The sequence below is a fragment of the Pongo abelii genome, chromosome 11 (genome assembly GCF_028885655.2).
Source record: "Pongo abelii isolate AG06213 chromosome 11, NHGRI_mPonAbe1-v2.0_pri, whole genome shotgun sequence".
NCBI lineage: Eukaryota > Metazoa > Chordata > Mammalia > Primates > Hominidae > Pongo > Pongo abelii.
Window position 1 is genome coordinate 81411266 of NC_071996.2, and position 14658 is coordinate 81425923.

The window sequence follows — 14658 nt, forward strand, 5'->3', positions numbered from 1 at the left end:
AAAATGTACAAGTCATCAATGTTTCTACTACATTAAGGATTTCTATATACTAAAAATCACTGTGTTGGCAAATGTCACCCATTCTATGAAGTTTCACCCCATTGCCTCCACTCTTATCATCCACTAGCAGAAATAATTACTGCTTTAACAAGCTAGTTGCTTATGTATCTGTCCTCTCTAAATTATGAATTTCTCAAGAAAAAAATCATTTCTTATTTAGTTTTGTGTTCTGAGTTTCTACAAGTGTCTGACCAACGGTAGGCACTTTAAAAACATTGGGTGAAATCACAGAGGGGTTCATAGTTTATTCCTGTTTCCACACATTTAAAACATATAATTTATATTAAATGTATAAAAATGCTGAATCTGAAATTTTGTTTTACAAGTCTTTTCATGGTCCGATCTCTGAAGAAATCTCATAACGTAAGTAAGTATAAACCATGAAACTTTCATACCAAATAAGACAAATCATTACCATATGACTTGCTTCAATACTAGATGTAATGGAGAACACGATCTGAATGTAACATCTCAACTCCTCAATATTTAAACTGTAATGAACCAAACAAATTAATGATGACTTCTAGTTTTTTCTGACAATTGATTTACATTTTTTATTCTTCATTGTAAAGCTAAGAAATTCTACTGAATGATGGTCTTATTTCTACATGATATCATAAGAGATACAGTTACATTAAGCTGTATTTTGAAAATATTTACTGAGTTCATTAAAAAGTAGGAAGAAAATAAAAGGCACAAAGGCTAAAGAAGCAAGAATGGCTAAAAAAGGAAATAATTCTTTAGAGTAAGAAAGTTTAAATAAAGCTCAATGCAGCAAACATCAACTGATTATCTGTCATTTGCAATATATTGGAATATACAAATAAAATTCCAGATTTCAGGAGTTTATACACTGATATTGAAGGAGGAAATGGGGAATAAGACAAATGCATAATAAACACTATGAAAGAGGCAAATATAAAGTGATCCTGGGGTTGGAGGAGGAAGAGATCATATACAAATGGAGAGATTAAGGAAGGTTTAATGAAGAAGGTGATGTTTGCGGTAGGCCTAGAGGAACATTTGTAATTTAGGCTGGTGGGAATGGTGTTGCAAGTACTATTGGCTTTGGGAACAGCATAAGCAGAGACATGGAAGTGGGAAACTGAAAGGAATTTTGGGGGAAATGAATAATAATTTCTTAAAATAGCAATCACTCCTTGTAAGAATTTAGGTTAATAAATATACCAACCTGCCACAGTAAGTTTTCCAGATGTCATATTTTCTCCCGCATAAAATGTGTATTTTCCTTCATCATCTTTCATCATATTTAGAACTGTCAATTTATATATTTTTCCATGTGCTTCAATTTTATATTTAGAACTGGGCTCGATTTCTTTGTCCTTAAAATTCCACAAGACATCAATTCCAGAGTGGGACAGCTCAACCTCAAACACCACATTTTGAGTTTCTGTACAGGTAAGGTCACGAAGACCTCTGATAATTTTAATTTCTGGGGAAAAAATAAAATAATCTCTTGGTTATTGTTATACTGGGAAAGTAGAATGCTTAAAGTAATTATTAGATAAGTAGGATAATCCTTACTTTCTACAGAGAGATTACAGTTGGTTTCAACTCTGCCAACCATCAGCTTGTAAGGTCCTTCGTCTGAAGCATGAGTTCGGTTAATGACTAGTCGCTGTTTAGTACCTTTCACAATGGCATGTACACGGTCATCAGGCTTGATTTGTTCATCATTTAAGTACCACTTAACAGAAGTCACATCAGGGACTGAGACTTTACATTCGAGCACAGCCTTCGTGCCTTCAATCACGTTAACATCTTTTAGAGGTGTTATCACGTCCACACCTGCAAAATCATACACACACAAGATGAATGAATTTTGTTGAAATTGCCTGCTCCTTGAAGTTCTTTATGTTGCTTGATAGTGTAAACATAAAATTTTATAATTAGGACTCACTATAGACAGAGACACGCCCACTGGTGGAGAGGCCAAGGGCTGGAATGGTGAAAGAGTAATTTCCAGCATCTTCCTTAGTCATGTCTTCAATGAGAAGCATATGAGATTGTTTGTCTATCACAATGTGAACCCTGTCACTGGGCTGCACTTCTTGGCTGTCTTTCATCCAGACGCCTTCCACACTTTCCAAGGAGACTTTAACTTCAAGCTGAACAATGTCACCCTCACAGACTTTTTGGTCACTAAGTCCTTGTAGGATAGCAATGGGGCGGGCTGTGAAATACGGGGAGAAAAAGAATGTTATGATCATTTTCTATCAATAAACCATAATGATGCTCACTGCAGGCTGACAGGAATGGGAGGACTTACGTTTCATCTTTAATTTACAGGTTGTCTTTTTCCCGTCGATGACAAAGCTGTATTCTCCCTGGTCCTCCTTGGTTACATCCTTGACTGTGAGGTTCTGACGTCCACGACGAGATGTAATTGTATATTTGCCATTGGATTTAAGCTCCACATCATTATGATACCATTTTCCTTCTATATTTTCTGGGGATACAATGCACTCTAATTCTCCTGAATATGATTCTGGAACTTCTATGTCCTGAAGTTCTTTCACAAACTCAACAACTGCACCTGAAGTGTATAACAGAAAGAGAAATCAATTTTTTTGGAGAGGTATGCATCTAGACTTAGGATAGAGATGATGTCTTGTATGTCTCTTATCTCCCCCATACTTTCAGGAATATTCTTAATATCTACCTGCTGATGGGCTGAGTGATAAATTTTCAATAAGAAGCAGTCGTTTTATTTTAATTTTTAAATATTTTTGAAAGTAAAGAATTATGCTTCAATAACAAACATAAAAGCTAAAAATCAAGATAACACTACTTAAAAAAATCCAAATGGTCAAATTGTTAACATTCTTAATTAGGAACATAAATTTATGATTCTGGCTATGAAACTTATAGCCAATTTCCAAATAATTGTTTTATGAAAGAAAAATTGCATAGCTAATTTTACCACATGCTAAGGGTGACTTTAGAGCTTAGGTAAACAATGAAATCCTTCGTTGTTGAATACCTTCAACAATAAGTTTAGCAGTCGTTTTGACATTTTCATCTTCCACAAGTACACAGCTGTAATCTTCAGCATCAGACGTATCAATGGTCAGTATGGAGAGGAAGTGAACCTTTCTGTCAGAGTGCATCCTGTATTTATCTCCTTCATGAACCTCCATACCATCTTTATACCATTTAACTTTGACAAATGGTTCTGAAGTTTCACATTCAAAGGTTGCCATAGTGTCTTTTTCCTTAGCAACAACATCTTGTAATTCCTGTGTGAAAGTGATCAATTGCTTGGCTACAAGAAAAAGGTGGGGGAAAAAGGGGAGAGCACATTATATTAAATTAAATTCGCAACCTGAGGAATGGGGAAAGAAAATAAAAGTAAACACACTCATGGATATTCTTGAATACAAAGACAGGTCCATCAAAGGAAAGACATGCAAATTACCTTGGACAAGTAAGAATGCATGACTGGAGGTTTCTCCAGCTATGTTGATGGCTTTTACCATGATGCTGGCAGAGTCCTCAGCAGTCACATCTCTTATGACCAGTTCACAAACATTGTCTTCTGGCCAGTACCAGTAGATCCGGTCAGACCGTTCAATTTTGACACCATTTTTGTACCATTCACATTCGGGGTCCGGTTTCCCCACAACTCTGACCCGGAAGTGTGCATCAGATCCTTGGCCCACTGTTTGGCTCTGGATTCTTTCGAAGATTTTTGGAGCCTCCATACTAGGACTTAGTTCAATCTTGTCAGGTTTAAAAGTTGGAATCGTGATTTTGCCTTCTTCGGCAAGAGCTTTCTTCTCCTCTTCAGTTAACTCTTTGGTCCAGTGGAGAAGTTCATCTTTTGTCTTCCTGAGGAGTTCCTCATAGGATTCATCCTTCTTTCGAGACTTGAGCTCCACAGCGGTAATGGCTTCATAATAGCCCTCTTCTGTTCTGCGCTTGAATTTACTGCGCAGCTCTTCCGACTCTTCGGGCACTTTTTCATGGGTAATTCTTTCAGCCCTTTTCAACTTCACAACTTCTTTGGTTTCAGTGGTGTCAACAGGTCTATCCACTTTTTGTACTTCAAACTGAAGCTTTCCTGGTTCATGTACGTGAAACTCAGGCCTTGGTTCAGGAGCTCTCCTAAGGACAGACCTAAAATCTTCCCTCTGTTGAATCTCAAGCTTCACTTTATGCTCTATCACACCTTCAGGATTTTCCGCGGTGACCTTCACTTCACCTGTGTCATATGATTTGCAGTCCACGATGTCCAGGTAATGGATACCATCATAGCGAACTCTGAACCTTTTGCTTTTGCGGATGAGCTGTCCATTGAGGTACCAGTTGACTTTGGGCTGAGGGTAGCCTGTTACCCTGCAGCGGAACCTTGCGGTCTCCCCTTCAAGTACTCTAACTGGCTCTGGGTACAAGACAATGTCTGGCTTTTGCTTTTCTTTCTGATCTGTTGTTACACCTGTAAGTGCACCTTCATGAGCCATTCTCTCTAATTCTTCAATTCTCTGTAAGCCTTTCCTCCCCTCAGGCAATTGGGATTCTTCCACAAGACTTTTCTCATCTTTAACAATAAGGGTAGCAGATGTGTGATCTGTTCCATATTTGTTAGTGGCTCTGCAAGTAATGATACCACTGTCTCTAGAATATGCAACGCCATAATCAAGGCTGCAGTACCCAAATTCATTGATCATACGGAGCCTGTTGGCTGCTTCAAGTGGCTTTCCATCATGGAGCCACTCCACCACCATCGTTGGGTCACCAATGGGTGTTAGCCTGCATTCAAAGTGGGCAGGCCCAAAGCGCTTAAGTCTTAAGGAAGTGAGCTTTTTCTTGAAAAATGGTTTCTGTTGTTTCTCTTTGTCATAGAGATCACCTTCTTCCCATTGCTCTTGACCATATCGCAAATGGAGCGGCTCCAGTTCTGGGGCTGCAATCTCCTTTGCTCTATATGTCCCCCGTGGGATGATTAACTTTCTCTCTGGCTCAGGCTCTGCAAACTCAACTTCAACATTTACTTTGCATCTTGTAGTGTCTCTGCCAGCTTTATTAATAGCAGTCGCAGTATACCAGGCAGAATCTTGGCTGACAGTGGAATCGATTTTAAGGGCGGCTTCTCCCTTGGTTCCTTCAATTCTATAAAAAGTTGGGGGAGGGAATAATCAATATAGTGGTATAGCTTCTCTGGTTATTGGATTTGTATAATGAGCTTAGCTTTATTATTTCCACACTTACCTGATTTTGGGATATTTATGAGGCACAATGATGTCACTATTTTTCAACCATACAATGTCAGGGTTGGGGTTACCCGTAGCTCTGACTTTCATTTCAAGTCGGGAACCTTCCTTTATATTGACATTTTTCAGTTTTTCTACAAACATCGGTTTTACCTGATGTTCCACAGCTGAAAGAGAAAGGTCATGATTTAGAGGGAGTAAGGCTGAAATACCTGTTTATAACCCAAGTGATAAGAAAATTCATTTATTTTTATTTTATCTCATTTTACCTTCCACAGTTAAAATCACTGAAATTGAAGATCTGCCTGCCCTGTTTTGGGCAACCACAGTCCATTCCCCAGAATCACTGGGTGTGGCAGGGACAATAATTAGTGATTGAGTACCATCTTCTTTAATGACTACTTTGTGGGTATAGTCATTGACAATTTGCTGGCCTGTAAAAATATGTTTAAAAGAAAGTAGATTTTAAAATAGTTTTTAAAAATTGTTAGACGCATACATAAGCTTGTTTTTGTGTTTTTATGATTCATGAGCAAAAACTTATCATACTTACCATCATGAAACCAGAACGTCTCTGGCATAGGTCTACCAACAACCTTTAAGTCAAATCTGGCAGTTTGCCCTTCTAAACATTTGAAAGAAACAGGTTTTAACACAAAGACTGGTTTATATAGTCTCTCAAGTTGTGACTCATCTGTCTCCTCCAGTCTACGTCCAGGGGACATTCTTGCAGGGGACATCCGTGCAGGAGACATCCTTGCAGGTGACATCCGTGCAGGAGACATGCGTATAGGAGACCTGCTCACTGAACGTGGAGAGAGAGATCTGCAAAACAAAGACAAACAATACTTTCATGAGGCATAAAGAAAACTCAGCAAAGCAAACTTCATTTTGTCTTATTCATTATTCATGTTATTTTAGAATTTACTTCTTGCATGTATTAGAAGGCACCTCAAACTCATTCAGATCTAAAATAGAATATATTATTGTTGCCCCCACAACTACGTTTTTCCTATATTCTCAATTTTTGCTGGTAGTCATTCAGTACATCCAGGTACCCAGGCTCAAAAATCTTGGAATAATCCTCAATACTCTCTTCTCCTTACCACTTGGATTTAATCAGTCACTAGACTTTTTTTATTTAACTACTAAAACATCCTAATAAATGTTGGTTGGATAAGTAAACCAATGAATACATTTATGGAAAAATAAAAAATATACGTTCTTTACCTCAGAGGAGGAAAACATAGAAATGAATTTGGAAACAAAACAAAGCAAAACAAGACTCCATCTACACATTGCAGCCAGACTGACTTGGAGTTTGAATGCTGGCACCACCGCTTACAGGCTGGATGAATTAAGACAATTTTCATAGATTCCCAGGGCCTCAGTGTTCCTATTTCCAAACCAATAATAGTCATCTTTTTATTGCTGGGCTGTTGTATAAGTTTACATATGTAAAAATCAGGTGTCAAATAAGAGCTATTGTGATATTAGCTATAGCACTAGGAAAATAAATAGTATGATACACTGATGAAAATTCTTTGCTCATCTTACATAGGGGCAAGAAATAAAAACTCCTGGCAATTGTTGGTGTTGCCAATGGTAAGTTTCTGTGCCATCTTAGCCCTTGATTTTCTTCTTACACAATAGCAATTTGCTACTATTTGATGTTTTGAAAACAATTTACATACTAAATAACCCAAATTATTACAAGTCTTACCTGATTCTGCTCACTGGCTCTAGTGTGGGGATGTAAGTCGGAGCTCCAAGTGGTGCAGCAGGCTCCACATACAATTTCCCTGAGCAAATTGCATTTCCTTTAATATTGCTGGCAAATGCAGTGTAGATTCCTTCATCTTCTGGAAGAACAACAGGTATACGCAGACTAGCTCTGCCGTCTTGTAGAAAGTCCATTTGGTATCTTTCTCCATGTTTGATGCGCTTGCCATCTTTGTACCAAGCAATCTGCAAAGAATACCATGCATGTATGAATAAAATTTACATCAAATAGTTATATTTTAACCAACTTGTATCTTTACTGTGGCAAGGAGGTATGATAAATGTTTATATTTTACCTTTGGTAATGGATATCCAGACATCTTGCAATGAAAAGTGACACCCATCCCCTCAAGAATTCTATAATTCTTGATTCTTAAATCAAATCCTGATTCAACAGCTTCAGATTCAGAAATGTCAACTGCCATCTTTTCTTCTCCATCTTCTTCAAGAAGTTCTTCTAATGTAGTCTTTATTATTCTATATTCAATTTCTTTAATAAGTCTCTCTTCAAAGGAAGAAATATGGAATTCCTATGCAAAAAGATTATGGTCTGTTAAAAATACATATCCTTACTGATATAAATTATTTAAGGGGATGTATCTGAGCTAGACTGTTGAAGTTTTTAGCTGGGAGAAGAATCTAGAAGACTTTTTGGTTTGTTTGTTTTAATCTGCATTATGGTAATCTTTCCCAGCGAATGCTGTGGCATCTTGGGTAGAAAGGTATTCCAAAAGCAGGAGTTAGATTTGGGTTAGAGGTTACATTAGCTTATCACACAGATGAAGAGATCTTGGCATGAATGAACTCAGCTGTACTAATATTGGTCTTTTCCTTAATATATTATAAACCCTATTTCTAAAGTCACATTTATGGCCTATATGTAATCTCTATTTCTAAACTCACAGATGCAACATACCATGAAGATTAAGGAAACTTAGCAACAGTGAACTTGGACCTGCTAATAGCTGTCTAACCCTGAGCTCATCACTTGAAAATGAAAATATCAAACAAAAAAAGGAAAGTATAATTTATGAAATGGTTTGGTTGGTCATTACTTTTATACTCACCTGATCTTCTACATAAGTTCTGACCACTACAGTATCTTTGGCCATTTTCTTCCTAATTAAGGCTTGTTCTTTTTCATACTCTTTTTCATACTCAGAGTATACAAATCCAGGTGCTGTTTCTCCAACTTTAGGTTCTTGAACAAATGCAGTCACTTGTGTCTGATAAAGCATTTCTTGCTGGGACTTCATCAGTGACTCATAATCAGCTAAGAGTTAAGAACATAAGTTAATTTTTAATGTTCTTATTAGAAAACAGTCATACCACTATGCATTCAGGTAAACTCTACACTGGGGAAAGTTGATAACCAAAAGCCAAATTTTCCAAATATCTACTATTGAAGTGCTCAATATTTTCTAGATGGAATTTGGAAACCAAACACACTAACAAATCAAACCAGCCACTACAATTGTAGAAAGAATTTTATGTTAGCAGTCAGTTTTGGGGGGATCTACCGTGGAGGACTTCCTAATTTTCTGTGTGGCTTTTAACAATTCATTTACCTTCCTGAATATCGAGTGCTTTATCTGCTAAATGAAGGTAATATTGTAATTTCCTCTAAGGGATACTGTGTAGGTCAAATGAAACAGAGTGTGAACCAGTTCACTGTAAATGTGAACAGTCTAGCAGGAAAGCTATTGCATTTGTTTTCAAGTTATAAACATTGAAAATCCTGACTTCCAGGTTTTCTTTAAAATATCAGGAGCTCTAGCAACACTGAGCCTGGTAACAGTCTGGTGCATGCTTGGCAACAACACAGCTACTGTCTCTTTGAGGCAGGGCACCTACTCTCCAGTTTGCCACTGCTTTCATTGAGCTCACTGTTACCTGCCTGGGCCTGGAAGGCAACTGGATTTAGAATCTCTGCATTTTCAGAGGCATGATATGCCTAGAAACAAATACACCAAACAGAAACTATTGCTAGAACCTCAGAAGTTTAACGCCAGTATAGTTTTTGAGGCCATGTGGTCTAAAACATTTTCCATACAACTGAGGCAAGGACACTGGGGCAAAGTATCAGAACAAGTAAATGGCAACAGGTTTTTCAGCAAACGGACAGCACTGCTATCTCCTTGTATTTCAGTTCTTATCATACACATAGAAACTAGAGTTGCACGTACCTTCTTCAAGCAAGGAAGCAGATGCAGAAGTTTCTCCATGCTTATTACGAATAACAATAGTGTATTCTCCAGCATCATCAGCAAAAGTCATAGAAATCACCAGCTTGCATTCACCGGTTTGTTTGTTGTAACTCACTTTGTATCTTTATGTAAATGTACAAAATTTAAAAATCGGTTATCAATAACCCTTCTGTGGGTAAAATAATTGGACTTATCTGTGAGTGGATCTGTGGTATAAAATTCAATGACCCTAAACATATGACTAAGCTCCACAATAGATTATAAGATTGCTGAAAATTGAGAAAAATGCAAGAACACAAGTAATTAGGGCCAAATTAGTTAAAATATTCATTTTAAAGAATATTTATTGCTAGAATCAGTCATGAAATTAAGTGGTTTTCAGTGTTTATGTTAGCAAATGATCAGGTCACTTAAACAACAGGTATTTTCTCTTTCTTCATTATTTTTCTCATTATTTCATTCAGAGATCAAATGAATAATTAAAACAATAAATTCCTTTAAATATTTCAGTATTAACTCTCTGGTACATTATATTTATTATTATTAAGGTACGGCACCTACATTTGTAGATTACCAGGTTGCTCTTTTTATCTTAAATTGCAAAATATTCAGAGCTAAATTTTATATTGAATTGAAGAAAAATTTCTAGCATAGATTTTTGTGCATAACTAGCTTTCTTCTTCATTACATGGCTATTCTTCTATCTTTTAGTCACTTAGTTATTACATGTTTTTATTGAAAATTGTCTCAAATCTTTTCTGGAAGTGTGTGTGTGTGTGTGTGTGTGTGTGTGTGTGAAAATCCATATTTTCTCTACTTTTGCAAACTCAATGAATTAAACTATAATGTAAAGAAATATATCTTCCATCCACTTTTGTCACATAGCTTTATTTCTTAGGAAGACTTTGCACAAAAAAATGTAAAAATACCTCAAAACAAACTAAGAAGGCTCCACAATGAAAGAGCCTGTGCTCAGGGTCGGTGGGGTAAGTAAATTCTACTCTAGGCTTCATGCACGTATTATACAAGTCACAGAGAACTCTATATTCAGCCATCAAAATACCTGTATCCAGTGGTTAGAGGAACACCAGATTTTTTCCAGTATACATGAGGCTTTGGGTTGCCACCAACTTGGCATCCAAACACCACGCTCCCACCTTCCACCAGTTTCTGGACCACTGGTTTTGTAATAAAGTAAGGCGCAGCAGGTTCTCCAGGCCCTGCTTGTTCCTCTGTGATGCTAGTATCAGTCATAACCACATCTCTTGACTCAACAAAGCTGGAAAGAGAATTCCCCTCATATTAGCTTCTGGGTTGCAATTTGCCAATACTGATGGGGCTGAAAGTCAAAATGGTACTAGAACAGCTACTAATTAGCAAAATGTTTTACCGTTTCTCTTCTGTAGTAATTTTCTCAGTCACGGCTGTGGTTTCCTTTTCAAATTCTTCTGACACTAAAAGAAAACAAAAGTTTCTCGTTGAGATGAGATGTTTAGTGACCCCTGCTTAGCACTGACAGTTAAATTGACCATATAATCTCCCCCCAAGTTCCAAAAAGGGACATCATTTCGAGGTGCACAGAAACCGTATTGTGGAAAAGAGTGTCAGATGAAAGTGATGGCATGTGCATTAGGACTGTGGGAGGGTGGCCACTAACCCTGCACAGCCAGATAGCAGGATGTGCTGACGGTTCCAGCCTCATTTACAGCACTGCAAGTAAATCGCCCACTGTCTTCTGCAAACGCTTCGCGAATCATAAGACGAGCAATTCCACTCTGGAAGGTTATCTGGAAGTCAATGGAACTTTCGATTTGGTAGTCTTCCCTGTACCATGTCACTGTCGGGGATGGGTATCCAGAGATGTGGCACTCCAAGGTGACAGATTCACCTTCTATGACAGTCACATTTTTTAAGCCCTGAAGAGAGGAGAGAAAATAAATAATGATATGTGTGCATATTCATTAATCATTTCTGTTTTGTAACAAATGTGGAGTTTGAACTTATGCATTTCAAATGCCACAAAATGGCCTTTTAATCAGGACTCCAGAAATAGTAGTAGAGAGACTAATATTTATATAATATACTAATATATTAGTAAAGAGCTGTAAGGCTCAATAGCAAATGCTACCTATTCAACAAAGCTTTGCCATGGTGTCACCAACTGGAATGAATCTATCCCTCCCATGGATTCTCCTTCTGTTGTGATGCTTGTCACCTTATATATTTTATTATGCTTGTTTACGTACATTTTCTCTGATGGCAAAGAAAATATTTCAAAGAGGGATGGATTGGTCTTTATGTCTCCACAGCTCCTGCAATAATGCCTTCTGCATATTAGAAGCTCTTTAAATCTTTTGAATCCATGAATGATGTACCACATAGAATTCTCCTTTTCCTTGCCAAATATGGTCAAATATGGTCTTCCAGACCAAATATGGTCTTAAAATGAGCATCTGTAAGCTCACTAATGTCATTTTTGTATTAATTTGAGAAATATCTTTGCAAACATGTATTAAAATGATTTGAGCAGACATGAATAGGGTCCAACATAATCAACTTCTTTACTCACCGAGACCAAAGTTGGTGGAGTGACAGGAATTTCAACAGGTGCTGGTACTCTTGCTGTTTCTGTTACCTAGATTTTTACAAATTATATTATAAAATGCTCATGAAATTAAGGGAAATCTCATAAACTCTTAGCTCATGCAACATTATATAATTATAAAAATAAAAAAATAATAAAAATAATTTGAGAAAATGATCTCTGACCCATACTATGCTCCATAAAAATCAAGTCTTAGTATGGTAAAGGAGAAAGGCAAGACTCCGCTGGCTACTTTCCAGTACAAACTAGCCAACCACCTGGCCCTGCTCAATGGGAGTGGACCATGTAACAGCGGGTAACCAGTGACCAACCTTGGCTTCGAGTCCGTGCAGTACTTCAAAGCGCTCTTCACGGACGGTGGTGCCAGTGATGCTCACCCCTACTTCCTTTTTCACCTCAACGCCAGCTTCACTCTTGTAAGTATCTGGCATGTCAGTGAAGGGGAACTGTGGCGAGGGTGTGGGCTCTGCCCTTACTCTAGTCTCACTGGGCTTCACAGTAGGAGCCTTCACCGATTTGGTGATCTTCTGAGCAGAAGATGTGGCTGACAACTCTTTTTGTAATGTGGCAATAGCACTACCGGCTATTGATGCCTACATGGAAACAGAGTCAGAAAATAAAGTCATTTAACCATTCTCCGATGGCTAGCCCTCTTGGACTGAGTCTGAGCGTATTTTCTATGAGGTCTGTTTTTTAATGTTCTCATTATCACACAGTTAATGAAAAGTCAGTTAGAGATAAGCCAATTATAAAGCTCCTTGTCATGCCTGTTAGTTTGTACAACAAATTTTAAAATATATTTTTTAAAGAGTTGTAATCAGAACTCCTTATTTTACAGCTTTTATCATAAAAAGGCAGGATCTTCTCAAGCTTAGTCATGAATTTTCACTTAACCATTCCGATGAATGCCACTTTTGAAAATACCACAATGGGAGATTCAAAATTAAGAAATTATTGAAATTGTTGGTAAATTCCTAAGAACTACTTTGCAATAGTACATTTTGGTTTTAGCCACAAATCTATGTGAAAGGTAAACATGAAGACATTCAGAAAAAATATTTTAAAGTTTTCCTTACTGCTTTTATTCTGTTGTGGTCTATGGTTATTTGTTTTGTAATTTGGGACTAAATCAAATATAGGCGTTATATGTAACTTACGGTTCTTTGAAGGCATAGAAGGTTTGGGTTCTATTTCTTGGATATGTATAAAGCAATAGTGACTAATATCAAGGATTTATTACATGCTGACAACTTAAGGTTTTTATGTCCTTTTTACTTGCATTTTACATGTATGCTTACTTTCTCCCGATGACAGAGGTTATAAGGGGGAAGACAGGGCACTAATCCAGAGCTACTTGATTCCACAATCCAACCCAACCACCATACAGTACCACCTCTCCATCTTGCTGTATTGAGTACATAAATATATGATTTCTCAATGTCTGTCTTTATTATTGAAACACATTCACAGTTAAGTTACTCTGAAATGTCTCACAGCATAAGTAAAACTATGCTGTGTAACACACCACCTTTCACAAAATCATTAGAACAATAGTAATCAAAATAATTGAGTTTGAGCTGTCCCTGAAATGTGAACTAGAGAGAAGCCTGTGTGGATTTGTGTCTCCTCAGAGGTATAAGATAACCACTTGTGACTCTAGGCTCACTCCCCTGGGCGAGTTTCAGAAACCAAACCTTTAGGGCGTCTGGGCCCACTGTGAATGCAAACACACACACACACACACACATCACCAAAAAAGAAGCCTCCATTGGCCTACCCCAAAGATGCTCTATTTCACAGGTTAGATACTTATTTCCTTTAAACATTTCTGTATCATGCTCTGTAACTTCTTACCTCATATCCATGTTCTGTCTTAGGAACAGAAATTTTTGAAACAGTAAAGTGAGGGCTAGCTGTGCGGGGGCGTTTATCCACATGGACTAATCTTTCCATTGTTAGATCTGTAGTTGTCTTGATCTGCATTGAAATGAAACTCAGTGATACCATTGATCACCAGATGACCACAGCAGTGAGGCTTGCTTTACCGTGAACAAGGTGAAAAATCAGCAGTTATAGACTCACCTGTGATGATATGTGCATTCCCATTTGATCAGTAGTTTTGATATGAGTCTCAGAAGGAGCCTGGATTACTCTAGGCTTGACTGCTTTAGGGACAACGTGGGGTTCTGAGGCTGGACGTTGGGGAGGCTCAGCTACCTTTGCGGCGGAAATGCGTTCCTTATATCCGTACTCCAAAGTGGTCTGCTGAGCATAGGATTCTTCAAGATGCCCAGGCTCTCTGGGCTCTCTGACTCGGGCCTGGTCTACTGCAGCAACAACTGTTGCTACAGCTTCAGCCTTTTTTCCAACATCCACCTGGAGACAAGGTTTCCAGAATTAATACATAGGAATATCGAGATCAGGCTGGAATATCTCCTAGGCATCAGGACAGGCAGATGGCATCCACATTATACAGCAGTGTTGACGTGTCTAGAAATGTATCTCAGAAACACTTTTAGGGACTATTTCATTGATTATTATATTGTACAGACATCTATTTAGATATACTCTCTGTACACCTGCTTAATTATACTAGACATTAAATCACATATACACAACATAGGACAATCACAATATGAACATAAAATCATAAGGAGATTTTGAAATTTTCTAGAATTTTTCCAGGCAGACAATCAATCAGCAATTGGAAAATCAGAATTTTGGAGCTGGTTCTTTTCACTGTTAATTTTTATTATCTTGTTGACCATTT

General features: G+C 37.6%; 1 protein-coding gene and 1 long non-coding RNA gene across 2 annotated transcripts in view; one reads left to right on the forward strand and one right to left on the reverse strand.

Annotated features, from left to right (window-relative positions):
• TTN (titin) overlaps positions 1–14658 on the reverse strand; it is a 277620-nt gene that overhangs the window by 244870 nt on the left and 18092 nt on the right. The window contains exons 13-32 of the mRNA XM_063712900.1: positions 13971–14264; positions 13743–13865; positions 12200–12481; positions 11853–11918; positions 10941–11199; positions 10674–10737; positions 10347–10562; positions 9263–9405; positions 8144–8349; positions 7373–7606; positions 7018–7262; positions 5848–6119; positions 5564–5728; positions 5293–5461; positions 3500–5193; positions 3065–3346; positions 2351–2617; positions 1982–2254; positions 1606–1869; positions 1253–1513 (exon numbers count right to left, since the gene is read on the reverse strand). Of these exons, the coding sequence (XP_063568970.1) occupies positions 1253–1513; positions 1606–1869; positions 1982–2254; positions 2351–2617; positions 3065–3346; positions 3500–5193; positions 5293–5461; positions 5564–5728; positions 5848–6119; positions 7018–7262; positions 7373–7606; positions 8144–8349; positions 9263–9405; positions 10347–10562; positions 10674–10737; positions 10941–11199; positions 11853–11918; positions 12200–12481; positions 13743–13865; positions 13971–14264 (5779 nt within the window). The remainder of the gene's footprint in view (positions 1–1252; positions 1514–1605; positions 1870–1981; positions 2255–2350; positions 2618–3064; positions 3347–3499; positions 5194–5292; positions 5462–5563; positions 5729–5847; positions 6120–7017; positions 7263–7372; positions 7607–8143; positions 8350–9262; positions 9406–10346; positions 10563–10673; positions 10738–10940; positions 11200–11852; positions 11919–12199; positions 12482–13742; positions 13866–13970; positions 14265–14658) is intronic.
• Positions 6856–8107, forward strand: LOC134759609 (uncharacterized). Its single transcript, XR_010136060.1, has 2 exons — positions 6856–6899; positions 7982–8107. It is a non-coding gene; the product is annotated as an uncharacterized LOC134759609 (long non-coding RNA).